The sequence below is a fragment of the Papio anubis genome, chromosome 2 (assembly GCF_008728515.1).
Source record: "Papio anubis isolate 15944 chromosome 2, Panubis1.0, whole genome shotgun sequence".
In the NCBI taxonomy this organism is placed as follows: Eukaryota; Metazoa; Chordata; class Mammalia; order Primates; family Cercopithecidae; genus Papio; species Papio anubis.
This window is the reverse complement of record NC_044977.1, coordinates 82,636,279-82,663,192: the sequence shown is the minus strand read 5'-3', so window position 1 is coordinate 82,663,192 and position 26,914 is coordinate 82,636,279. Positions and strand designations below refer to the sequence as shown.

At 39.2% G+C, this 26,914-nt stretch overlaps 1 protein-coding gene across 6 annotated transcripts in view; it reads right to left on the bottom strand.

The window, feature by feature from the left end:
• The window catches only part of DENND6A (DENN domain containing 6A), an 83,454-nt gene that overhangs the window by 21,674 nt on the left and 34,866 nt on the right, over positions 1 to 26,914 (bottom strand). For all 6 annotated transcript variants that reach the window (XM_017955362.3, XM_009200492.4, XM_009200493.4 and 3 more), the window contains 8 exons: positions 26,756 to 26,835; positions 25,103 to 25,165; positions 23,662 to 23,717; positions 13,301 to 13,423; positions 12,649 to 12,744; positions 7,944 to 8,038; positions 1,188 to 1,253; positions 1,042 to 1,106 (listed from right to left, as the gene is read on the bottom strand). In XM_017955362.3, the coding sequence (XP_017810851.1) occupies positions 1,042 to 1,106; positions 1,188 to 1,253; positions 7,944 to 8,038; positions 12,649 to 12,744; positions 13,301 to 13,423; positions 23,662 to 23,717; positions 25,103 to 25,165; positions 26,756 to 26,835 (644 nt within the window). The remainder of the gene's footprint in view (positions 1 to 1,041; positions 1,107 to 1,187; positions 1,254 to 7,943; positions 8,039 to 12,648; positions 12,745 to 13,300; positions 13,424 to 23,661; positions 23,718 to 25,102; positions 25,166 to 26,755; positions 26,836 to 26,914) is intronic.

Below are 26,914 nucleotides of genomic sequence, written 5' to 3'. Positions count from 1 at the left end.
AAATAATCTTTACCAGAGCAAAACATAAGAGTTCTTAGCTTAGGGAATACTGTTTATCCCATACTGTGAAAATGTGAGTTCACAGCTGGGCACTGTGGCTCGCGTCTGTAATCCCAGCACTTTGGGAAGCTGAGGCGGGTGGATTACCTGAGGTCAGGGGTTCAGGACCAGCCTGGCCATCATAGTGAAACCCTGTCTCTACTAAAAAATACAAAAATTAGCCAGGCGTGGTGGTGGCCACCTATAATCCCAGCTACTTGGGAGGCTGAGAAAGAAGAATTGCTTGAACCTGGGAGGTGGAGGTTGCAGTGAGCCGAGATCATGCTATTGCACACCAGCCTGGGCAACAAGAGCGAAACTCCATCTCAAAAAAAAAAAAAAAAAAAAAAAAAGTGAGTTCAAAATAAAGACAATATTTTATATTTGCTATATTATATGATTTACATTTTTTAAAAAATTATAATCCCTTACTGTTAGATGCTATCATGGTAGAATCTATGGCTTTTTCACTATAACTCCCAAGTTTCTAGAAAGACTGACACTCATGTATAGCTACAGTCCCAAATTCATGCCCATACTGTTGCTAGCTTAGTCTCCTGATTTTCATAAAACTTTGAGTCAAAAAAGATACCCCGGCAGGGTGTGGTGGCTGACACCTGTAATCCCAGGACTTTGGGAGACCGAGGTGGACATATCACTTAAGGCCAGGAGTTCAAGACCAGCCTGGCCAACATGGTGAAACCCTATCTCTACTAAAAATACAGAAATTAGCCAGGCATGATGGTGCACTCCTGTAATTCCAGCTGCTCAGGAGGCTGAGGCATGAGAATCACCTGAACCTGGGAGGTGGAGGTTACAGTGAGCTGAGATCACACCACTGCACTCCAACCTGGGTGACAGAGTAAGACTCCATCTCCCCGCCCCCCCCAAAAAAAGGAAAGATCCTATTTCACATTAGTATACATAAAGGACATATTGCCTAAGTGGATATTACATACCTGAACAAGGAAATTTAAATTAATAATATGAGCAACTAATTACCTTCTGTAATTGTTTTATGATCTCTTCATCTCTATTTAAATATGGCTTATATGAAGTATAAACTCCTAAGAGCAAAGAAAAGAAGGTAAACAAAAAAACCCAAGTACCATACAAATATATATTTAAAAATCAATAAAAGTCAATACCAGGTTTAGAATCCAGAGTCTTTAGATTCTTCAGTTTTTTCACTTTAGCCTGCTTAGGAATTTCACCTGCAGGAAGCAGCATAAAGATTTTTATAATTATTCTAATCATACATATTATAAAATTGGAACTTTATAATCTACTGTTTATTACTTAAGCATGTTATAATTAAAGCATTCTTAACATCAATTAATAAGTTAAGGGTTCATTCTTGGTATTTTAAAACTGGATTACAAGAATACTGGATTATTACAATAGTACAGAAACAATTCATGTAAATTATATAAAATGGATATTTTATCTTTCATTAATATCTATCATTACTTAAATTTTTCCCTTTTTGTCACTCAACCTGTAATTTAAAATCTACATGCCAAATACATAAAACTGAAAATTTAGGTGCTGAAGAGGAATAAAATACCCTTTAAGTATAAATGGAATACAGAGTAATTCTTAAATGACTGTGCAGATGTAGTCTTCAAGGGTTTGTGTGTGGTTTTTTTTTTTTTTTTTTTTTTTTTGATGCCTCCTCAAATTCAGCTTTTCCATTACAGAAACTTACACTGCCAGCAAGTGGCAACGGTGTGTGCAGCAACCACAGGTCTGAGCCACAGATGGACAGGACTCCTGAGCAGACTGCTATGTTGAATAGCTTGTGTAGTATATGCAGGCCCTGGTCTTAGGGTCAAAGAAAGCTAACACCTAAACAACTCTTATAACGGGCAGAAAAATGCCTCAAGATACACACTTAGAAGTGTCGTGAACAAACCTAATTTCAAAGACTTTCTCCACCCTCCCTCTTCTCTGCACAAGGGCTAAAAGAACCTAAGAACTGAAACACAATCTAGAGATTATATTATTATAGAGATTATAATATAATTCAAGCCTCTAAATTCACAAAATACCTTTGTTTAAATAGTTACATAGATCAAACTGCTAATTGTGGTATATCTGGAGGTGGGATTTTAAGAACAAGGAACATTTTCCTTTGCAATCTTATATTGCTAAAAAATTTTAAGAGCATGTAGTATGATAAAACAGCTATTTCTATAAACTTTTTACTTTGAAATACAGTTGAACATTTAATAATGTGGGTTTAAACTGTGCATATTCACTTATACATGATTTTTTCTCCTCCTTATGCCACCCCTGAGTCAGCAAGACCATTCCCTCCTCTTCCTCCTCAACCTACTCAATGCGAAGGTTATGAGGATGAAGACTTTTATGATGATCCACTTCCACTTAATGAATAGTCAATATATATTTTATCTTCCTCATGACTTTCTTAGTAACATTTTATTTCCCCTAGCTTACTTTATTGTAAGGATACAGTATATAATACAAACAACATACAAAATGTGTGTGAATCAACTGTTTATGTTATTGCTAAGGCTCTGGTCAACAGTAGGCTGTTGGAAGTTAAGTTTTGGAGGAGTTAAAGGTATACACAGATTTTCTACTACATAGGAGGTTGGCATTTCTAATCCCTGTGTTGTTCAAGGGTTAACTGTAATTTCAATCTTGCAAAGAAGCTGCCAAGTAACACAATCTATAAAGGAAAGAGCGAAAGAGATTAAAAAAATTAGTTTATACTCCAAATGTGTCAACTGCCCCAATAATAATTTTAAACAGATACTTGTTAAAAAAGCAGTATCATGGATACACAGACTTAATTTTTCATTGACTCAGTATATATTAAGTAAATATAAGATACTGGCAATACAGGAACAAAACAGCTAATTCCTCATATCAATGAGCCACAGTCTAACAGCAAAATATGACACAGAGAAATGATAATACAGAGGGAAAGGTGCTGGGACAGAATTATGAACAAGATACTATGAGACACAGAAGAGTGTCCTGGCCAAAGAGGAGTAAGAAAAGTATTTAGGATTCCTAAAGGAGGTAGCATTTAAGCGAACCTATAAGAGAGAGAAAAACTTGGCCAGGCATGGTGGCTCACGCCTGTAATCCGAGCACTTTGGGAGGCTGAGGCGGGTGGATCACCTGAGGTCAGGAGTTCGAGACCATCCTGGCCAACATGGGGAAACCCCATCTCCACTAAAAATGCAAAAATTAGCCGGGCATGGTGGCAGGCACCTGTAGTCCCAGCTACTCGGGAGGCTGATGCAGGAGAATCACTTGAACCCAGGAGGCAGAGTTTGCAGTGAGCCGAGAGTGCACCACTGCACTCCAGCTTGGGTGGCAGAGCGAGACTCTGTCTCAAAAAAAAAAAAAAAGTTATCCATAGGAAGGAGAAAAGGCCTTTTGAGTAAAAAGTTAAATACAGAAGCATGAACATGCTGCTTAAAGAGTTGCAGATAATGGTAAGGACAGTAATAGCCACCATTTACTGAAGATGTCCTCCGTGCCAGTCTCTGGTCCAAGAACACTGCACAAATTATCACATTTAATCTTCACAATAAGAGTTTATTTATGATGCCCATTTCACAGATGAAGAAACTAAAGCATGGACAAAACTTGATATTCACCTGGTATGCACCAGAACCAGTTGGTTACTGGCATCATTCACTCTGATTAATGAGTGCCCTATTAAGACAGGTTGTTAGCTCTGTCATAACTAGACACAGAGGAACATCTTGTCCAAGGATGTGGGTGCACTAAAACTAGGTATAATCCAGAAAAAGCAATTCCTTTATATCAGGAGGAATGATCCTTCTGCAAGGTTAACGCTAAATATATGTTTCTGGTAAAGTTTCAGGACACAGGAGAGCAAAATCTTAATTCTGCTGTGCCTTCCCTCTTGGTCCTAAAGAAGACGCTTTTTTCTATAATTTTACTGACCCTGCCAGATTTTTTTTTTTCCTTGTAGAACTCACATCTATCTCAGGTTTCAAAGCCAGAATCCTGAGCAGGGCTGTGTTGCACAACTTGTACAGCATTTGCAGTGGGCCTGGCTGGTTTTTAACTTAACAAGCGGAAAAATACTCCAAGATATATACCACTCATAAATTAAAAGATATATGAGATTTCATGACTATGACACCAAATACTCAAGCAATACAAGGAAAAAATAAATAAGACTTAAAAAAAAAAAAAGAAGAAAACAAAAAAACGATAAATAAGACCATTAAATTATAAACTTCTGTGCACAGGCCAGGTGTGGTGGCTCACGCTTGTAACCCTAGCACTTTGGGAGGTTGAGGCGGGTGGATCATGAGGTCAGGAGTTCAACCAGCCTGGCCAAAATGGTGAAACTCTCTCTCTCTACTAAAAATACAAAAATTAGCTGAGTGTGGTGGCGCACACCTGTAATCCCAGCCACTGGGGAGGCTGAGACAGGAGAATCACTTGAACCCAGGAGGTGGAGGTTGCAGTGAGCCAAGACCGGGCCACAGCACTCCAGCCTAGAAGACAGAGCAAGACTCCATCTCAAAAAATAAATAAATAAGGTAAAATAAACCTCTGTGCATCAAAGGACACCATCAAGAGAACAAAAAGACAATACAAAATAGAACAAAAGATTCACAAAGCATGTATCTAATAAGGATTACTATTTAGAATATATAAAGAATTCTTATAACTAAAAAAAAAAAACCCATTCAAACAACCCTATTAAAAGTGGGCAAAGGACTTGAATAGACATTTCAAAAGAAGATATATATAAACGCTGGGGCTAAAAGCGGCTCACACACCTGTAATTGCAGCACTTTGGGAGGCCAAGGCAGGTGGATCACCTGAGGTCAGGAGTTTGAGACCAGCCTGGCCAACATGGTGAAACTCTATCTCTATTAAAAATACAAAAATTAGCTGGGTGTGGTGGTGCATGCCTGTAATCCCAGCTACTCGGGGGGCTAAGGCAGGAGAATTGCTTGAACCTGGGAGATGGAGGTTGCAGTGAGCCAAGATCACGCCACTGCACTCCAGCCAGGCAACAGAGTGAGACTCCGTTTCATAAATAAATAAATAAAATAAATGGCCAATAAACAATGGAAAGATACTCAACATCACTGATCATGAGGGAAATGAAACTGAAACCCACAATAAAATACTAACTCATGCCCATTAGGATGGCTACTATCAAAAAAATGGAAACTAACAGGCCGGGTGTGGTGGCTTCCACCTGTAATCCCAACACTTTGGGAGGCCAAGGCAGGAGGACTGCTTGAGCACAGGAGTTCAGGACCAGCAACATTGCAAGATCCTGTCTCTACAGAAAAAATTAAAAATCAGCCAGGCGTGGTGGTGTACGCCTGTACTCCCAGCTACTGGGAAGGCTGAGGCAGAAGGATCACTTGGGCCCAGGAGTTCAAGGTTACAGTAAGCTATGATTGTGCCAATGCACTCCAGCCTGAGCAATAGCACAAGACCCTATCACAAAAAAAATTTTTTTTAAAGGCAAAATAAATAGACATTTCACCAAAGATATATGAATGAAAGGAAGTAGATGAAAATGTGCTCACTATCACTAGACATTAGAGAAAAGCAAATTAAAATCACCATTTCAAATATTCTAGAATGGCCATGATGAAAATGACAACATCAAATGTTGGAAAAGATGTTACGAAATAGGAACCCTCACACATTGCTGGTAAGAATGTAAACTGATGGGCCACTTTGGCAAACAGTTTGGTGATTTCTTAAACAGATTTATCAACTCATGCTGCTCTACCAATGATTTTGTGCAAAAGTTCCTACCTACATCTAGCAGAGAGACTTCTTCCACTGGAAAGAGAAAACAATCAGCAGTCTACTACATTACAACTAATAGTCTAAATTAGTAGGCCCAAATCATGAAAATGTCAAGATTAAATTAAGATTTTAAAAAATTTCTCATATCGTCTCATATCCAAGACTCTAGCAACTGTTGTTCTCTGAACTATCATTAATACTCAGACAGAACAGTAACAGAATGGCAGGGGACCATGCCATTTACAGAGTACCATGCATCAGGCACTGTGTTTAATCCTCCTAGCAGACAAAAAATTTGAGACTTAAAAATGATATTTAGCCTATTAGCACACAGTTCTGATTGCCAAGGTGAAGCCCTTTGCTTTTTCCTCTATTTCATAAAGCTTCTAAAAATTTCAGTAACACTGAGTCCAGAATTTGTAAACAGTACTATTTAAAATGTTATCCTTGATTCTAACACTTCCATTTAGATATATGTATATATCAGAAGGAAAATCTTATAAAATCAGATTATTAAGTCATGTTTTAAATATATCTATGTATAACAAAAGGAACAAGATTTAAAAGTAGTGGCTGCTGGCCAGACGCAGTGGCTCAGCCTGTAATCCCAGCACTTTGGGAAGCCGGGGTGGTCGGATCGCTGGAGGTCTGGAGTTTGAGCCCAGCCTGGCCAACATGGTGAAACCTCGTCTCTACTAAAAATACAAAAATTAGCCAGGCGTGGTGGCGGGCACCTGTAATCCCAGCTACTCAGGAGGCTGAGGCAGGAGAATCTCCTGAACCCGTGAAGCGGAGGTTGCAGTGAGCCGAGATCACACCACTACACTCCAGCCTGGGCAGCAGAGTGAGACTCTGTTTTGAAAACAAAACAAAACAAAAAACTGTAATGGCCGAGAGTGGTGGGTCACACCTGTAATCCCAGCACGTTGGGAGGCCAAGGCGGGCAGATAACCTGAGGTCAGGAGTTTGAGACCAGCCTTGCCAACATAGCAAAACCCCGTCTCTACTAAAAATACAAAAATTAGCCAGGCATGGAGGTGGGTGCCTGTAATCCCAGCTACTTGGGAGGCTGAGGCAGGAGAAACACCTGAACCTGGGAGAGCTGAGATAGTGCCACTGTATTCCAGTCTGGGCAACAGAGTGAGACTCTGTCTCATAGATAAATAAATAAACATAGTACATTATAAAGTTATTAGAAAATAACTTTATAATCCCAACTATTTCAGTGGAAAATTCATGAATGTCCATTGTCATGTCAGAGAGAAGTCTTCCACTGGAAGGAGAAAATAGTCAGTAGTCCACTACATTACAATCAATAAAATAGTCTAAATTAGTATGCACAAACCATGAAAATAAATGTCAAAATTAAATTAAGATTTTAAAAATTTCTCGTATCTTCTCATACCCAAGATTCACGTCCTTAATTAATGTACCATTTAGTTGTCATCTAGATTAACAAAACTTCCAACCTCAGAATTCATATACTTAAACATTTGTTAAACTCCTACCATGAACAAGGTACTGTATGTCTTTTCCATATGAAAAGACACTGTGAACCACCCCCTAAATCAATAACCTGTGTTACAGGGACATATACTTGTTTTGAGGCCTAGCTGAGTATTTTGCAACAAGTCGGGAATAATTCTAGTTTTCTATAAGGTTTTACTCAAGCAGTATTGCAAAGTTCTGTTTTATTGGACTTCTATATATATAGAAAGTTCTGTTTTATTGGGCTTTTAAATATATATTTTTTATATTTATATTTAAATATATATTTAAATCTGTAAATATATATTTAAAATATTATTATATAATATTTAATATATATATAAAGCTAACATTTTTGAGACTTCATTTTACTATAATTCATTCAATGTCTGTAACACTATAAGTATACTTTTTGGTAGGAGGATATGACAGATTATACATATTTTAAGAACCTGCGTATTTCAGTTGGAAATTAGCAGGAAATTATACTCTTCTCCAAAGGCCTTGAAGAAAGCTGCCATCAACATAAAAAGTAATCAAGGATGAAAAGAAAGGAAGAAAGAAACCTGTTCAGCAACACTGCACACTAAAAACAGAACACCAAGTTTATACTTTACCTGTAGGTTTAAGGTCTCCTATTCGAATGATGTGTGGCCAGTGCTGGAGTGTCTTAGCAAAAAAAGGGTTGGTTACTCCTAATATAACTGAGGGCCTATATAAAACAAAACAAAATTTAAAAGGTGAGAAAAAGATGAATGTTAAATCAGTGAAGAATAGCTTACATTTTCTTTTCAATGAACAATACACAGATTGCTTTTTCCTTTATTCAAACATTACATATCAACTACACGGCCAGGCAACATGTTTTACGCTAGGCATATAAAGATGAAAGGACATGATCCTTCCAACAGCACACACAGGAAGAAGGGTATACACACCCAGTTATGATGCCTAAATTAGAAGACAGTGAAGGTGGTTTAAAATGCACAACATCGGCCGAGCGCGGTGACTCACGCCTATAATCCCTATAATCCCAGCACTTTCAGAGGCCGAGGTGGGTGGATCATGAGGTCAGGAGTTTGAGACTAGTCTGGCCAACATGATGAAACCCCATCTCTACTAAAAATACAAAAATTAGCTGCGTGTGGTGGTGCATGCCTGTAATCCCAGCTACTCAGGAGGCTGAGGCAGAAGAATCGCTTGAAACCAGGAGGTGGAGGTTGCAGTGAGCCAAGATTGCACCACTGCACTCCAGCCTGGGCAACAGAGTGAGACTCTCTGTCTCAAAAAAAAAAAAGGACAATAATCAGAAAGGAGAACCTATGTCTACAAGGGGATTAAAGGACAGCCTCACCAAAGAGATAATATTTACAGGAAGACATGAAAGATGAGTAGGTGTTTTTTGCCAAGTGGATGAGAGAAGGAAGAGTGATGCAGAACAAACTATGTGCAAAGCAATGAAGTGACATTATGGCCTGTCTGTAGAACTACACAGAGTTCAGCATTCCTGGAGCAAAAGCAGAAAGGATGAATAGTCAGAAATGAGAATATTGTTGCCCAATCATTAGTACCATGTTAGCGTGCTAAGAAGTTTAGATGTTATCTTACAGGCAAAGGAAAACTACTAGATAACCAAGTGGAGGAATGTTGCATGAAAGAAAAAGTGCTTATTAGAAAGATCACTCGGCCGGGTGCAGTGGCTCACGCCTGTAATCCCAGCCCTTTGGGAGGCCGAGGCGGGCGGATCACCTGATGTCAGGAGTTTGAGACCAACGTGGCCAACACGGTGAAACCCCATCTCTACTAAAAATACAAAAATTAGCCAGGCGTGGTGGCAGGCGCCTGTAATCTCAGCTACTGGGGAGGCTGAGGCAGAAGAATCACTTGAACCCAGGAGGCAGAGGTTGCAGTGAGCTGAGATCGCACCATTGCACTCCAACTTGGGGGACAAGAGTGACACTTTGTCTCCAAAAAAAAAAAGGAAGATCACTCTGGAAGAAATTTGGAAGTTACCTTATGAGGAGAGAAGGGGTTGAAGGAAAAGCAAATTTGGATATGCAAAACATGAGACACAGTAAGACTGGAAAGGGAGCTACAGAAAGAAGATAAGAAATGTAATCAGAGATATTTTAGGATATCAAATTGACAGAATTTGGTAAAATTTAATGTGGGGCATGTTACAAAGGAGAAATTTATGACAATTAAGGTTTTGAGGACTAAGTGAAAACTAATGCCATCCATGAAAAGAAAGAAGAGGTATGAGATTAGGGGAGAAAAGAGGGAGACAAAAATAATTCAGTTTGCACGTGTTTAGTTTCAGATGCCATTAAGACCTCTATCTTCTATGGGGCAATGTGCTTAAAACATCCCCTCTCCCCCCGCAACACACACACATGCCTGGTTATATAGGTCTGAACCTCACAGAGATATTGGCTAGAAAGATACATTTCAGTCATTAGCATGGGGTATTAACAGAAGCCATGGGTACAGGTAAGATTGTACAGAAAGGGCCAGGCACGGTGGCTCACACCTGTAATCCCAGCACTTTGGGAAGCTAAGGCAGGCGGATCACTTGAGATCAGGAGTTCGAGACCAGTCTGGCCAACATGGTGAAACCCCATCTCTACTAAAAATACAAAAATTAGCTGGGTGTGGTGGTGTATGCCTATAATCCCAGCTACTTGGGAGGCTGAGGCAGGAGAATCACTTGAACCCAGGAGATGAAGGTTGCAGTGACCCAAGGTCGTGCCACTGCACTCCAGCCTAGGCAACAGTGTGAGACTGTCTCAAAAAAAAAAAAAGATTGTACAGAAATAATTATCAGTCTGGGCTGGGTGTGGTGGCTCATGTCTGTAATTCTAACACTTTGGGAGTCCAAGGTGGGCAGATCACAAGGTCAGGAGTTCGAGACCAGTCTGGCCAATACAGTGAAACCCTGTCTCTACTAAAAATACAAAAAATTAGACAGTGTGCACCTGTAATCCCAGCTACTTGGGAGGCTAAGGCAGGAGAAACACGTGAACCTGGGAGGCAGAGGTTGCAGTAAGCCAAGATGATGCCATTGCACTCCCTCCTGGGCGACAGTGCCAGACTCCGTCTCAAAAGAAAAAAAAAACTATCAGTCTGAAATCAGAACCCAGAAGACAATACCTAGCGAACACCAACATTTAAGGGATTCGTAGAGAAAAGAAGTCTGCAAAGGAGATTGGGATGCACCACAAGACTGCCCAGGAGAGAATGGTATTAGAGACTCAAAAAAAATTTTTGGGGGGGACAGGGTCTCACTCTGTCCCCCAGGCTGTTCCAGTGGCACAATCTGAGTTCACTGCAACCTCTGCCTCCTAGGCTCAAGCCATCCTCCCACCTCAGCCTCATGAGTAGCTGGGACTACAGACGCATGCCACCACATCCAGCTAATTTTTGTGTGTTTTTTTTTTTTTTTTTTTTTTTTGTGGAGACAGGGTTTTGCCATGTTGCCCAGGCTGGTCTCTAACTCCTGGGCTTATGTGATTTGCCCGCCTCAGCCTCCCAAAGTGCTGGGATTATAGGCATGAGCCATCATGACTGGCTGGTGATTAAAATATTTGTAAGGTTAAAAGTGTAAATGTTACAAGAAAGAAGAGGTGGCACACCAGCCTTGGCAATGGGGAGGGGGAAGGGAGGGGAGGAGGGGAAGGGAAGGCTAGGGATAGAAGAAAGAATGGAAAGATGAAAGAAAGAAAGAAAGGAAGGAAGGAATGGAAGGAAGGAATGAATGGAATGAATGGAATGGAATGGAAATGGAGGAATGGAAGGAATGGAATGGAATGGAATGGAATGGAAGGAATGAATGGAATGGAATGGAAGGGTGGAAGGAATGGAATGGAAGGAATGGAAGGAAGGAAGGAATGGAAGGAAGGAATGGAATGGAATGGAATGAAGGAAGAAGGAATGGATGGAATGGAATGGAATGGAATGGAATGGAAGGAAAGGAATGGAATGGAATGGAATGGAGAATGGAATGGAATGGAATGGAATGGAATGGAATGGAATGGAAGGATGGAATGGAATGGAATGGAATGGAATGGAATGGAATGGAATGGAATGGAATGGAATGGAATAGGAAGGAACGAGGAAGGAAGGAAGGAAGAAGGAAGGAAGGAAGGAGGAAGGAAGGAGGAAGGAAGGAAGGAGGAAGGAAATGAGGAAGGAAGAAAGGGAAGGAAGGAAGGAAGGAAGAGAAGGAAGGAAGGAGGAGGAAGGAAGGAAGGAAGGAGGGAGGGAGGGAGGAAGGAAGGAGGAAGGAGGAGAGAAGGGGAAGGAAGGAAGGAAGGAGGAGGAAGGAAGGAAGAGGAAGGAATGGAAATGAATGGAATAAATAATGGATGGAAAAGAATAAAGAAAGACTAGAAGGAACCAGAAAATCAGAAGAAGTGGATAGTGGATTGAAGAAGAAAGGAATGAATAAAAGAAGGAAGGAAGGAGCAGTGGAAAGTGGTAGATGGATCGGAAAGATTTGAATAACAAAGAATGGACAATAATGAACAGGCTAGGCTCACACCTGTAATCCCAGCACTTGGGAGGCTGAGGGCTGGGATCACCAGGTCAGGAATTCAACACCAGCCTGGCTACCATGGTGAAACCCCTGCCTACTAAAAATACAAAAATTAGCTGGGCGCAGGTGCACGTGCCTCGTAATCCCCAGCTACCAGGAGGCTGAGGCAGGAATTGCTTGAACCCGAGGCAGAGTTAGTCAGTCGAGATCATGCCACTGCACCAGCCTGGGTGATGTGGAGCAAACCTCGGCCTCAAAAATAAATAAATAAAATAAATAAATAGGTCGGCTGTGGCTCGGCTTCAGGATCCCAGCACTTGGGAGGCCGACGGGATGATCACAAGGTCAGAGATCGGTAATCACCTCCCTACAACCGTGAAACCCCGCTCTACTAAAAATACAAAAACTAGCCGGGCGAGGTGGTGGGCGCCTGCAATCCAGCTACTTGGGAGGCTGAGGCAGGAGAATGGCGTGAAACCGAGGCATGGAGCTTGCAGTGAGCTGAGATCCGGCCACTGCACTCTAGCCTGGGCGACAGAGCGAGACTCCGTCTCAAAAAATAAATAAATAAATAAATAAATAAATAAATAAATAAAATCACTCAAATAAGGTACTCTTAAAATCTAAAATTATTTATAGATTTCTTAAAATCTATAAAATCTAAAACTTCTCAAACTTTCCTTTTATAAGATCATTCTGCCTATAAGCTTTTATTACCAAAAATAATTCTACATAATTGTGGTTATAAAGGTAATACCTGGTCAATATAAGTTATTCTGTTTACTTACGGAGCTTGAGTACGGGTAGTATATTCTTTGAATTCACTATCATGAATAGTGAAATAAGGTCGGAAATCACTGAAGTACTTTAATGGAGAAATACAGCTGTGGAGCAGGAAGAACATGTAAAATAAAGGACACAGAAATTAAAAATCCTAATCTGTAACTAGAAAACATCTACACAAACAGTATACACACAAAGGGATACTTTGTTTATTTTAAAAAATGGTAAACTCATTTCACAGAATTAGAAAGACAGATATATATAATGTGAAATGGCATACTGAAAGAACACACTGGGTTTGGGGCAGAAGATGGGATGAAATTCTGGCTCTACCATTCACTAGCTATGTGCCTTGACTCTTAAGCACTGACTATCTCAAAAACAAGTAATATTTATCAAGGATTAACTTCATGTAATGAATCAATGTGCCTGTCACTCAGAACAACAAAGGCATGGTTCCAGCCCTCACGGAGCCTGATTCAATTTTCTCATCCATAAAATGGTGCTATAATAAGCATCACCTTCTGATAGGGTTGTTGCATGGATCAATGCACTAATGGGTGGGGAAACATACGACAGGTGGGAAGTGCTGCAAATATCACCAAGAGGTTCAGTACTGCAGCAAAAAAGTCAGAAATAGTAACTAAATATACTCACTTAACAAGTGCCAATACAGTCTCTGATGATTCCGATGGTGATGGCGCCATAACCACAAGGGGCTCCCCCAACAGCACCAGCTCCCAGAGCATCTGACTATGAAGGAAAACTGGGCAGAAACATCTGAAAGGTGATGCACAGTAGAAATATTTTTTAATGTAGCCAATCCTGTTTTTAAAATTCCTACATAATCTTTCTAAAAACTCCACAATGATATAAATTCTTCTGCTATTTGTATCTTGATCTGATACACAAATTCATTTAGAATATGGTGATGTATAGAGACGTAAGTCCCTTTTATCCACATAAAAATGTCTATCAATTTGACTCATTCTAATTTTTACAAAATTAAATGTAATATAATGACACACAGAATAACTGACAATAAAAGCATATAATTCTTAAATTGTTGTACCATATGATAGATCTATTTTATCAATATTGCTTTGATACATTTGAATTTCAATCCTAAATATTTTTAAGGAAACAAGAAAAATTAATTTTCCAAGGGCACTTATTGGATACACTTAATTTAAAACCCAATACTTTTGACATTAAAGAATGATGACAGATCACAAGGGGGAGTGCTAATCCTGAACAAGAGCGAACCTCCTGGGCAGATACTCTCTCTACGGAAATGTTGAGTATTTTTACAGCAGCCCTGGAATTGGGTGGAGGCCTGTTGGGACACAACTCCACTAGTATGTTACTAAGCCTAAGACACTTGGTAACTTTCACTTATTTAGGAATTTCCTCCTGGCTTGGTAAAAATTTTTCCTACTAGATTAGGGGGGAGAATCTTATCTATTTATGAAAATCATAACCAATCCACTCGGTTGAAAAGACACACATGCAAATAAAAAGAAAAGAAAAATCAAACAACAATTAAGTGCAAAAACATGCAACAAATCATGAGATGGAAATTAGGGGAGTTAATTTTAACTATTCAAAAACAAGACAAGTGCCACAAAAGAAACAAACAACAACAACAAAAAAAACAGCTCATGGGTAAGGCAAAGGAGCTCTTCCTCTTCCCTTCCTAAACAACTCAGTCCTAAAGCAGAACATGGTAGGTATCTCTGCCACGAGGGAAAGAGAGCCGTATTGACCAGGGAGGCATGTCAGAGCTTATGTAAGGTAAGGTGGACATCTACATGCAGATGGTGGCCTACTGTGGAGCTGCTGGAGCCCAAATGTGGTGAGGAACGTATACATGTGTGGGGATTATTTGGTTTGAGTTCACAGAGCCCAGGAAGCACAGAGGGGTAGCCTGATGTGTAGTATCAAAGACAGAATGAGTTGAGGAGGTTGTCACAATGTGGGACCAACTGGCACAAGGTTTCAGAGCAGAGGAACGAGGGTATCTCCAAGGAGAAGTACCCTGGAGTGGGTAAGCACACAAGCAGGGTAAGGAGGGCATTCATGTGAGGCTCGACCTAGTGTCGAGAGTCAGAGCCCAAAAAGGGGAAGATGGCACCCACTTGGAGATGTGGTCTAGTGGGACAGAATAACCTGAATGAGACAGGAGGGTATCCATGGAGGTGCGGGTAGAGTCAATCCAACAAGGAGAATTAGAGAGTGAGCAGGGTAAGGAGGGTATCCATGCAGAAGGGAAGCCAGGTGCAGAATGGCAGGGCCCAAGGGGGATGAGAAAACTATTAGCATGGGGGACAAAGTTGCAGCAGAGTCCTACCCCGAACAATCAGACAAGAGAAAGAAATAAAGAGCATGCAAATTGGTAATAAGGAAGTTAAAGTGTCACTGTTTGCTGATATCATATACCTAGAAAATCCTAAAAACTCACCCAAAAAGCTCCTAGAACTGGTAAATGAATTCAGCAAAGTTTCCAAATACAAAATTAATGTACACAAATCAGTAGCTCTCCTATACACCAACAGCAACCAAGCTGAGAATCACATCAACCCCTTTTATAATAGCTGCAATAAATAAAATAAAATACTTAGTAATACACTTACCCAAGGAGGTGAAAGACCTCTACAAGGAAAATGACAAAACACTGCTGAAAAAAATCACAGATGACATAAACGAATGGAAACACATCCTATACTCATGGATGGATAGAGTCAATATTGTGAAAATGACCATACCGCCAAAAGCAATCTACAAATTCAATGCAATTCCCATCAAAATACCACCATCATTCTTCACAGAACTAGAAAAAACAATCCTAAAATTCATATGGAACCAAAAAAGAGCCTGCATAGCCAAAGTAAAACTAAGCAAAAAGAACAAATCTGGAAGCAATATATTATCTGCCTTCAAACTATACTGTAAAGCCATAGTCACCAAAACAGCATGGTACTGGTATAAAAATAGGCATATAGACCAATGGAACAGAACAGAGAACCCAGAAACAAAGCCAAATGCTTACAGTTAACTGATCTTCAACAAAGCAAACAAAAACATAAAGTGGGGAAGGGGCACCCTATTTAACAAATGGTGCTGAGATAATTGGCAAGCCACATGTAGAAGAATGAAACTGGATCCTCATCTCTCATCCTTTACAAAAATCAACTCAAGATTAATCAAAGACTTAAATCTAAGACCTGAAATCATAAAAATTCTAGAAGATAACATTGGAAAAAATCCATCTAGGCATTAGCTTAGGCAAAGACTTCATGACCAAGAACTCAAAAGCAAATGCTACAAAAACAAGGATAAATAGATGGGACTTATTTTGCTTCTGTACAGCAAAAGAAATAATCAGCAGAGTAAACAGACAACTCACAGAATAGGAGAAAATCTTCACAATCTATACATCCAAACAAAGGACAAATATCTAGAATCTATAAGGAACTTAAATCAGCAAGAACAAAACAAACAATCCCATCAAAAAGTGGGCTAAGGACATGAATAGACAATTCTCAAAAGAAGATATACAAATTGCCAACAAACATTAAAAATGCTTAACATCACTAATTATCAGGGAAATGCAAATCAAACCCACAATACTCTAGTACCTCACTCCTGCAAGAATGGCCACAATAAAAATAAAAATAAAAATAAATAAATGCTGGTGTGGATGTGGTGAAAAGGGAATACTTTTACACTGTTGGTAGGAACATAAACTAGTACAACCACTATCGAAAACAGTATGAAGATTCCTTAAAGAATTAAAATAGATCTACCATTTGATCTAGCAATCCCACTACTGGGTATCTACCCAGAGGAAAAGAAGTCATTAAAAAAAAAAAAAAAGATACTTGCACATGCATGTTTATAGCAGCACAATTCACAACTGCAAAAATATGGAACAAGCCCAAATGCCCATCAATCAATGAGAGGATAAAGAAAATGTTATATATATATATATAGTTGTGTGTGTGTGTATATATAGATACATACACACCCCATGGAATACTACTCAGCCATAAAAAGGAATGAAATAATGGCATTCACAGTAACCTAGATGGAATTGGAGACCATTATTCTAAAGTAACTTAGGAATGGAAAACCAAACATCATATGTTCTCACTCAAAAGTGGGAGCTATGCTATGAGGATGCAAAGACATAAGAATGATACAATGAACTTTGGGACTTCAGTGGGGAAAGGGAGGGAGGGGGTGAGGGATAAAAAGACTACAGATTGGGTACAGTGTACATTCCTCATGTGATGGGTACATCAAAATCTCAGAAATAATCACTAAAGAACTTATTTATGCAACCAAACACCACCTATTCCCCAAAAACCTTTTGAAATAAACAAACAAAAAACTTAAAAAAAAAGTTGCAGAAGAGATGGGGCATTGATTACCAACAGGGGTATTGATTAAATCAGTAAATAAAGAATAATTTAATATAATATATATGATGTGTATATATACATGCATCTACATATACATATATACACACACACACATACATACATGCATACACACACACACATCCTAGCTTTGTCCACTTGAGAGGGTCTAAAAGCAATGATATCTCAATATCAATAAGCACACCAAGTGCCCAGATCTTGCCTTCTAAATCCTATTCTCTGCTAAAAAGAACCAAGGCTTTTTAGAGAAATGGCTGATTCTAGAGCTAGGGAAGAGAAAATACGAGATAATCTGGAACCCAAGAGAATAAAAAACATGTCCACACAAAGACCTATACACAAATGTTGACAGCAGCATTATTCATAATAACCAAAAGTGTAAACCATCCAAGTCTCCATCAAAAGGTAAATGGATAGACAAAATGTAGCATATCCACAGGGAATTTTTTTTTTTTTTTTTTTTTCCGAAATGGAGCTTTGCTCTTGTTGCCCAGGCAGGAGTGCAATGGCATGATCTTGGCTCACCAAAACCTCCACCTCCCAGGTTCAAGCGATTCTCATGCCTCAGCATCCCGAGTAGCTGGGATTACAGGCATGTGCCACCACACCCGGCTAGTTTTGTATTTTTAGTTGAGATGGGGTTTCTCTATGCCAGTCAGACTGGTCTCGAACTCGCAACCTCAGGTAATCTGACCGCCTTGGCCTCCCAAAGTGCTGGGATTACAGGCATGAGCCACTACGCCTGGCCCATCCACATGGAATATTATTCAGCCATTTAAAAAATGAAGTACAGACACTCCCCATGTTACAACGGTTCAACTTACAATTTTTAACTTTATGATGTTGCAATTCAGTATGCATTCAGTACACTCCTCAACATATGACAACTTACCTCCGGATAAGCCCATTGTAAACTGAAAATATCAAAAACGCACTTTGAACTTATAATTTTCAAACTTACAATGGGTTTAACAAGACATAACCCCCTTGTAAGTCTAGGAGCATCTGTACTGATTCATGATACTGCACAGATGAACCTTATAAACATTATTCTGGGTGAAGGAAGACAGACACAAAAGGTCACATTTTGTATGATTCTAGTTAAATGTAATGTCCAAAATAGGCAAGAGACAGAAAGTAAGTTAGTAATGGCAAGAGGTTGGGAAGAAGAGGGAATGGGAACTGCTAATAGGTACAGTGTTATATTTTGAAGTGATGAAAATGTTCTGGAATTAGCATTGATGGTTGCACAACTTTGTGAATATATTAAAACACTAGTGAATTGTACTTTAAAAGGTTGAATATTGTATGGTATGATAATTACAACCCAGTTTATTTAATTACCAAAAAAAAAAAAAAGATAAATCTGGAGTATCTTACACCAGAAAGCAAGAAAGTGTTCAAAGAATGACAGAGATATGGCAAAAGAACATAGAAGCCAGCCTGTAGTAAGTTCTCCCTGGCTAAACAGGGACAATTTGAATATCAAAATAGGTAATAATGGATTAGAATCCATTGAATAAAACAAGAAATCAGAGTCCAAATAGACATATAAAAATAGTGTGGTGATTTAAAATATGTCCAGGCTGTGCATGGTGGCTCACTCCTGTAACCCCAACACCTAGGTGGGAGGATCACTTGAGGCAGGAGTTCAAGGCCAGCCTGGGTAACATAGGAAGATACCTCTCTACAAAAATAATGATAAAAAATAAAATAAAATAAATAAATAACATCTGTCCACAAATTCTTTGACACTCCTTTCAAACCATGGAGCCTAATTCTCCTGTTCTTGAGTGTGGACCAGATTAGTGGTTTGATTGTAATGAACAGAATATGGTAGAAATGACAATGTACAACTTTGAAGGCTAGGTCATATAGGACACTGTGGCTTCAGCCTTCTCTCAGTACTTGCTCTGGGAAAAGTTAGCTGCCATGTTGTGAGAACATTAGGCAGCCCTATGGAGAAGTCCATAAGGCTAGGGCTGAGACCTCCTAACAACAGCCACAGAGAACTGCGATCTCCAGTCAACAGCTGTGTGAGTAAGCCCTGTAGGGAAGCAGACTCTCCAGACTCCTATGTCCAGCTGACTGAAACCACAGATAACATCTTGACTGCAACCACATAAAAAACTCTGAGCGCCAGAACGACCCACCTAAGCAGCTCCCAGATTTCCAACCCTCAGAAACTGTGTGAAATAATGTTTGCTCTTCTAAGCCTAAGTATTGGGATAATTTGTTACACATCAATAAGTAACATACATAATTTCAAATATCTTCCCCAAAAATACCCAGTTACAAAAGGAAAAACAATTAACTTATTAGTGGAGAAGCTTGGAGGATACCACATTAATCAAGTGATCAAACTGAACATCACCAAAAACAAGGCAAGCTCAACTTATGTGCCACCTCCTGACAGATGCAGAGCCTCAATCTAATCATGAGTAAATACCAGACAATCCTAAACTGAGGAGTTTCTGCAAAATAACCATCCTGTAATCTGTAAGAATATCAGGATCATGAAAGTCAGAAACTAAAGAACTATTCTAGACTGAAGATGACTAATGAGATGTGACAGTTACATGCAACAGATTATTCTCAGTTTAACTAGACATTATTGTAATAACTGGTAACATTTGAACTGGTCTTAGTATTAGATGATACTAACTTATCAATGTTGATTTTACCAATTTTGATGGTTGCATTGTATACTCGTTTGTAGGAAATAGAATCTAAAGTATTAAGGGATGACAGGGCACCAAGTCTCCAGCTTACTACCAAATGGTTCAAGAAGAAAGTCTTCTGTATTGTACTTGCCACTTTTCTGTTGGTTTGTAAAAATAAGCAAAGGAAAAATGAAAAAGTCCTACATGAAAACATCTGACCAACTTTAATAATGGGATTCCTTTAAGGCACCAAGTTGCAAATTATTGTCTTTCAAGTATATTAATATATTATTAACAAAGGGCACAAATAGAAGATAGGAAGTATAGTTACAAGATAAATCACTCTTTGAAAGCTTTGTATTATACTGATAATATGTTATCAAAGTCGTTTTTTGGGGTGAGAGGTTAAGTTTTTAATATTCAGGAAAGGCAACTTGTCTCGAACTAAAAAAATATTAGTAGTAGGCTGGGTGCAGTGGCTCACGCCTGTAATCCCAGCACTTCGGGAGGCTGAGGCGGGCAGATCACGAGATCAGGAGATCGAGACCATCCTGGCTAACAATGGTGAAACCCCGTCTCTACTAAAAACACAAAAAATTAGCCGGATTTGGTGGCACAAGCCTGTAGTCCCAGCTACTTGGGAGGCTGAGGCAGGAGAATCGCTTGAACCCAGGAGGCGGAGGTTGCAATGAGCCGAGATCACACCACTGCACTCCAGCCTGGGTGACAGAGCGAGACTGTCTCAAAAAAAAAACAGTAGTGTGCATCAAATTAACTGCAGTATAGGATTACTGAAATGAAGGTCTGTAAGGAAATCACTGGTTCTTTTTTTTTTAGTATCACATTTATATTCCCGTTCTGGAGTACCATGCCTTTATGCTAAGCTCCTCCCACCAAAACAGCCATGCCTTGGGAAAATAATTAGAAATTCACTTCTTTTTTTTTTGAGATGGAGTCTCACTGTGTCGCCCAGGCTGGAGTGCAGTGGCACGATCTCAGCTCACTGCAACCTCCGCTTCCCGGGTTCAAACGATTCTCCTGCCTCAGCCTCCTGAGTAGCTGAGATTACAGGTGCCCACCACCATGCCCAGCTAGTTTTTGTATTTTTAGTAGAGACAGGGTTTCACCATGTTGGTCAGGCTGGTCTCAAAATCCTGACCTCATGATCCACCCGCCTCAGCCTCCCAAAGTGCTGGGATTACAGGCTTGAGCCACCACATCTGGCGGGAAACAAGAACTTAAAAACAACAAACTAACTTGCCCCACTCTTAAACCAATATTATGTAATTCACATCCAGGAGACGAGACACGTGCTAATCAAAGGTGTTAGTGATGGAGGTAATTAACTAGGGGTTGAGCATCCCTAATGTGAAAATCTACATTCCAAAATGTTCCCAAATCCAAAAGGTTTTGAGCATTGACATGATGCAACAAGTGGAAAATTCCACACATGACCTCGAGATGAGTCAAAGTCAAAATGCAATCAAAATTTAGTTTCGTGCACAAAATCATTAAAAATATATTTTTTTAATTACGTTCAGGCTATGTGTATAATGTGTATATGAAGCACAAGTGACCCTTGTGTTTAGACTGGGGTCCGTCCCCAAGATATCTCATTATGTATATGAAAAAATCCCCAAATGCAAAAAAGTCCAAAATCCGAAACACTTCTGATTCTGAGCATTTCAGATATGGGATATGCAAGATGTACCACAAAAGCTAAGATAATCAGTGACAAACAATAAAGCCTAAGACTCATACCCAAAAGTTCAAAAGAAAAATTGTCTGATAATTGAACTCCATATTAATTTATGCCAATTCCGCAAACAAATTATTCCCTCATGAGTCAAGTATCAAAACGAGAAATAGTACACATTCTTCTTTGTATATTTTTCCTGTAATATTTATTCATTTATTTGGGGCACACTCCCTCTTTTCAACCTAACAATGTTATAACATGTAATTTTTAAGAAAATTAATTTGTTTTAAAAGTCACATTTATAATTTTTTTTTTTTTTTTCTGAGACAGAGTCTCGCTCTGTCACCCAGGCTGGAGTGCAGTGGCCGGATCTCAGCTCACTACAAGCTCTGCCTCCCAGGTTTACGCCATTCTCCTGCCTCAGCCTCCCAAATAGCTGGGACTACAGGCGCCCGCCACCTCACCCGGCTAGTTTTTTGTATTTTTAGTAGAGACGGGGTTTCACCGTGTTAGCCAGGCTGGTCTCGATCTCCTGACCTTGTGATCCGCCCGTCTCGGCCTCCCAAAGTGCTGGGGTTACAGGCTTGAGCCACCGTGCCCGGCCCACATTTATAATTTATATGCAGTAAAATTTACCCTTATCAAAGATCTAGAATAGTTCCATCACCTCACAAAATCCCTGCAGCCCTTATGTAGATTTCCTCCCCCAGCACCAGGTAACCACTGATCTGATTTCTGTCCCTATATTTTTGTCTTTTCCAGAACATCATATAAATGGAATCATTCAGTAAGTATCTTTAAATATCTGGAAACTTTCACTTAGCATAATGCTTTTGGAAGTCTTTCATATTATTGCATATATCAACTGTTGCTTCTTTTTTTTAATGCTGAATAGTATTCTATGTGCATTCAAGTATTGCATTTTGTTTGTCCATTTACCATTGATGGATACTTCGGTTATATATAGTTTTATACTGTTATGAATAAAGCTACTATGTAGACATTTGCATACAGGTCTTCATGTAGACAAATTTTCATTTTTATTGAATAAATACCTAGAAATAGGATGAATGTACTGTGCTAGAGCAACATATAAAACTAACCACTCTTTTCTTTTTTTTTTAACTAATCAATCTTTTGAAGCAGTATTCCATGTAGTTTACAAGTCATAAAAAACAAACAAGCAAATGAACAAACAAAAAGGTTGGCCAGGAGCAGTGGCTCACACCTGTAATCCCAGCACTCTGGGAGGGCAAGGCAGGTGGATCACTTGAGGTAAGGAGTTCCAGATCAGCCTGGCCAACATGATGAAACCCCATCTCTACTAAAAATACAAAAACGTAGCCAGCCATGGTGGTGTGCACCTGTAGTCCCAGCTGCTTGGGTGGCTGAGGCAGGAGAATTGCTTGAACCTGGGAGGCAGAGGCTGCAGTGAACCAAGACTGCAGCACTGCACTCCAGCCTAGGCAACAGAGTGAGACTCTGTCTCAAAAAAAGAAAGAAAAAAGATCCCACCAAAAAAATCCATTTCAAGTCTTTCACGACTTTTTGAACATTTGGTAACTGCTCATTGATAGCAGTGGTTTTTCAAGCTGGCCTATACATCAGAACTACCTGGGGAACTAGAACTTGGGCACCAATCCAAAGATTTAGCTGCTCTGGGTAAAGGCACAAACATTACTTTTTCTTTTTCCTCTATTTCTCTTCTAAGTGCTAACAGTATCTCTTTTTTGTTTTTTCATTTTCCATGTTGACATTTTTCAAACATACAGAAAAATAAAGACAACAGTATAAGAAACGTCATGTACATATCACTTAGATTTAATGATTAATATTTGCCATTTTTCATATAATCTATTTTTTCTTACTGAAGTATTTTAAAATAAAACACAAACCTCATGACATTTCACTCCCAAATAAAATGCATCTTTTTTTAAAAAGTACATTTTCTAACATCATTACAATATGATTCTCACACTAAACCAAACAAAAATATTTTTACATATAATACATATTCTATATCTAAATTTGCCTAATTGCCAAAGCTTATAACATGTAGCCAGGGATGAACCATTGATTTATAACATGTAAAACATAACTATTTTCTTCCAATTTTTTCCACATCCTATATAAGAACATTCATTTTTTAAATAAATTAACACCACCACCACAAAGCAAAAGAAAAGTCAGTTAACAAAATTTTTTATTCTTTACCTGAAAATATCCACCTCATGAACAGTAGGTAAAATAACAGATATATTTGTGTCTGCCTGAGAGATAGAAAAAAAAAATAATAAGAGAAGATATCACCAAAATTTACAGAAAATTTTAAAATATATCTATCTTGTGATCAATAAGCCATGTTGCCCCGTCTAACTTTTAAGATTCTCTTCCTTTAGGAGCAGCCAGAGAAGGAATGGGTCTTACCAATCTTCCCTAATATAGCAGAAGGTCAAAAATAATGCAGATATCATGGATAAAGAATTAATCCTGGCTGGGCGCGGTGGCTCACGCCTGTAATCCCAGCACTTTAGTAGGCCAAGGCAGGTGGATCATGAGGTCAGGAGATCGAGACCATCCTGGCTAACACAGTGAAATCCTGTCTCTACTAAAAACACAAAAAATTAGCTGGGCATGGTGGCAGGCGCCTGTAGTCCCAGCTACTCGGGAGGCTGACGCAGGAGAATGGCGTGAACCCAGGAGGCGGAGCTTGCAGTGAACCAAGATCGCACCACTGCCCTCCAGCCTGGGCAACAAAGCGAGACTCCATCTCAAAAAAAAAAAAAAGGAATTAATCCCAAGTTCATGCCTGTAATCCTAGCACGTTGGGAATCCAGAAGGAAGAATCGCTTGATGCCAGGAATTCGAGACCAGCCTGGGTAACAAAGCGAAATCTCATCTTTACAAAAAATATTAAAAATTAGCCAGGTGTGGTGGCATGCACCTATAGTCCTAGCTACTTAGGAGGCTGAGGTCGGAGAATCACTTCGGCCCAGGAATTGGAGGCTGCAGTGAGCTACGATAGTGCCACTGTACTCCAGCCTGGGTGACAGAGGGAGACCCTGTCCTTGTTTAAAAAAAAATTAATCCAATAGTCAAAATTAGATTAATTTGCAACTGTATGAAATACTCCCATTATACTGGTTGATATGTAACAGGAATACTAATTTTCCTACTGCTACTTGTTTTTTATTCAATTCAAAGAACAAAGTACAACAAAAAAATTTACACCAGTTAAAACATTTCAAATGAAAACTTCAACCCCACCCATGAACAGATGGTGCTTTTGGAAAAATAAAGGGGAATTGTAACTACAGAATCCTTTTAACTGAGTTTCCTAAAATCGGAAGTCTGCTGGTCACTCTCCTAAGAGGTTTTGCCAGAATCAAGGCTTATTGAAAAAAATTCACTTTTCCCTTTTCCTCACAATTAAAATATAGATTTTGAGTTCTCCAGTCTCTACTGGAGAAATAACAAGAAAAAACACCCTAAGAAACATTAGAGATTACCAATTCATTAAAAATTATTTAATGGGACAGTTCAGTAATATTCAGAAATATGTAATAACCTCAAGAAACTCTGCATTTGCTAGTTCAAAAATTCCGTTAAAGAGACTATATGTGCTGGATCATTCTACCATAGTACCACACAATACCTGCTGAGTTAACTGCACTATTTGAGTTGTCCCAGGCTTGTCATGACATGTGGGAATCCGTACCTAAAAGAAAGACAGGAAATTATTTTTGGCTATAAAAGAATGGGGGATGAGAAGTGCTATATCCTGCTGCTAAAAAGGTATGGTCATTAATGCCAAAGAAGCTACAAAAACAAAATTATCTATGTCAGAGTTAAAAACTAAGGTCATATTTATTTTTAGTCACAGCAGAAAGTAAATCAAAGTCTCCATACCCACATACACAGTAATCACTAACTCCCTGAGAAGTATGTTGAAAAACAAAATGGACATCAGCTTCATAATGCTTCCTGTTTATTGTTCCAATCTTTGCTTCATTAATATACACACACCCAAACACACCCTCTCAAGCTTGCCAAATTTTTGGATAAATCTCACAGGAAACAATGAGAACACTCCATCCAGAGCTATCAGTATTACTTTTGATGATTTCCCAAGGAAAAACACAATACAGATCCTACAAAAATGGGCAAATGTAGAGAGAGAACATTGTCAAAAATAAGTCCTACTCCATAGTGAACTGCAAAGCACTTAGAGTACAACTCATACAAAGTCTGAGAGGAAAATGCTAATTCATTTAAAAGAAAAATCTAACAGAGAACAATACCCTGGGATGAACATGCGTGGTCTGACATCACGTGTTAAGAACATCATTTAGGACTAAGAACGAATGGCTTTCCCAATTTATCTTAATTTTTATTAATTCATACTCAATTCTACCAAGTAATCTGTTTCTGCATATCACTCATCTCTGGAGGCACTGGCAGGGCCATGGAGTTGCAGAATTCTAGGAGGTAGGATGTACGTGTACATATATAACATATAAATGACACTGTTCTGCAAACTCTAGAGGATGCCATGAGATCAGAGGTGCCTGAAGTTGTGTGACTAATGGCTCTAGGAAGCAAAATGAATTGCAATATCTCTATAATGCCTCACATCAATGACAAACAAGGGAAAGCAATAACATGACTAATATTAATATTAGGTTAAAAAGCAAAGCCCATATGTGAGCTTCCTACAAAGTTCTTTTTTTTGTTGTTGTTTTTATTTTTTGAGACAGGGTCTTCTTTTGTCGTGCAGGCTGGAGTGCAGTGATGCAAACATGCCTCACTGCAGCCTCGACTTCCCAGGCTCAAGCAATATCCCGAGTATCTAGGACTACAGGTGTGCACCACCACACCCCACTAATTTTTGTATTTTTTGTAGAGACAAGGTTTTGCCATGTTGCCTAGGGTGGTCTTGAACTTTTGGGCTCAAGGGATCCACCCGCCTCAGCCTCCCAAAGTGCTGGGATCACAGGTGTGAGCCACCACGCCTGTTCAAAAGTTTTCTAAAAAGATCACAATTACCCTGGGAAACATAGCAAGATTCTGTCTACAAAAAGTTTAAAAATTAGCCAGGTGTGTTGGTGCATGCCTGTGGTACTGGCTACTTGGGGGGCTGAAGTGGGAGGGTCGCTTGAGCCTGGAAAGTTGAGGCTGCAGTAAGCTGTGATCGTGCCACTGTACTCCAGCCTGGGTGACAGCACAAGACCCTGTCTCAAAAAAATAAAAATAAAAATAAAAATAAAAATAAAAATAAGAAGGAGACAACTGGGATATAAGACACTACCTTCATTACCACCCCCATGATTGGCAGGTGTAATGTTTTCCCTGGCACTGGAGCAGGCCATCGATCAACATCATTACAAGCTGAAAAATATAACAAAATATTTTCTTAGAATAAGTGAAAACATCAAAGTATTAAAAATGAGGCATTAGAAATAAGAAA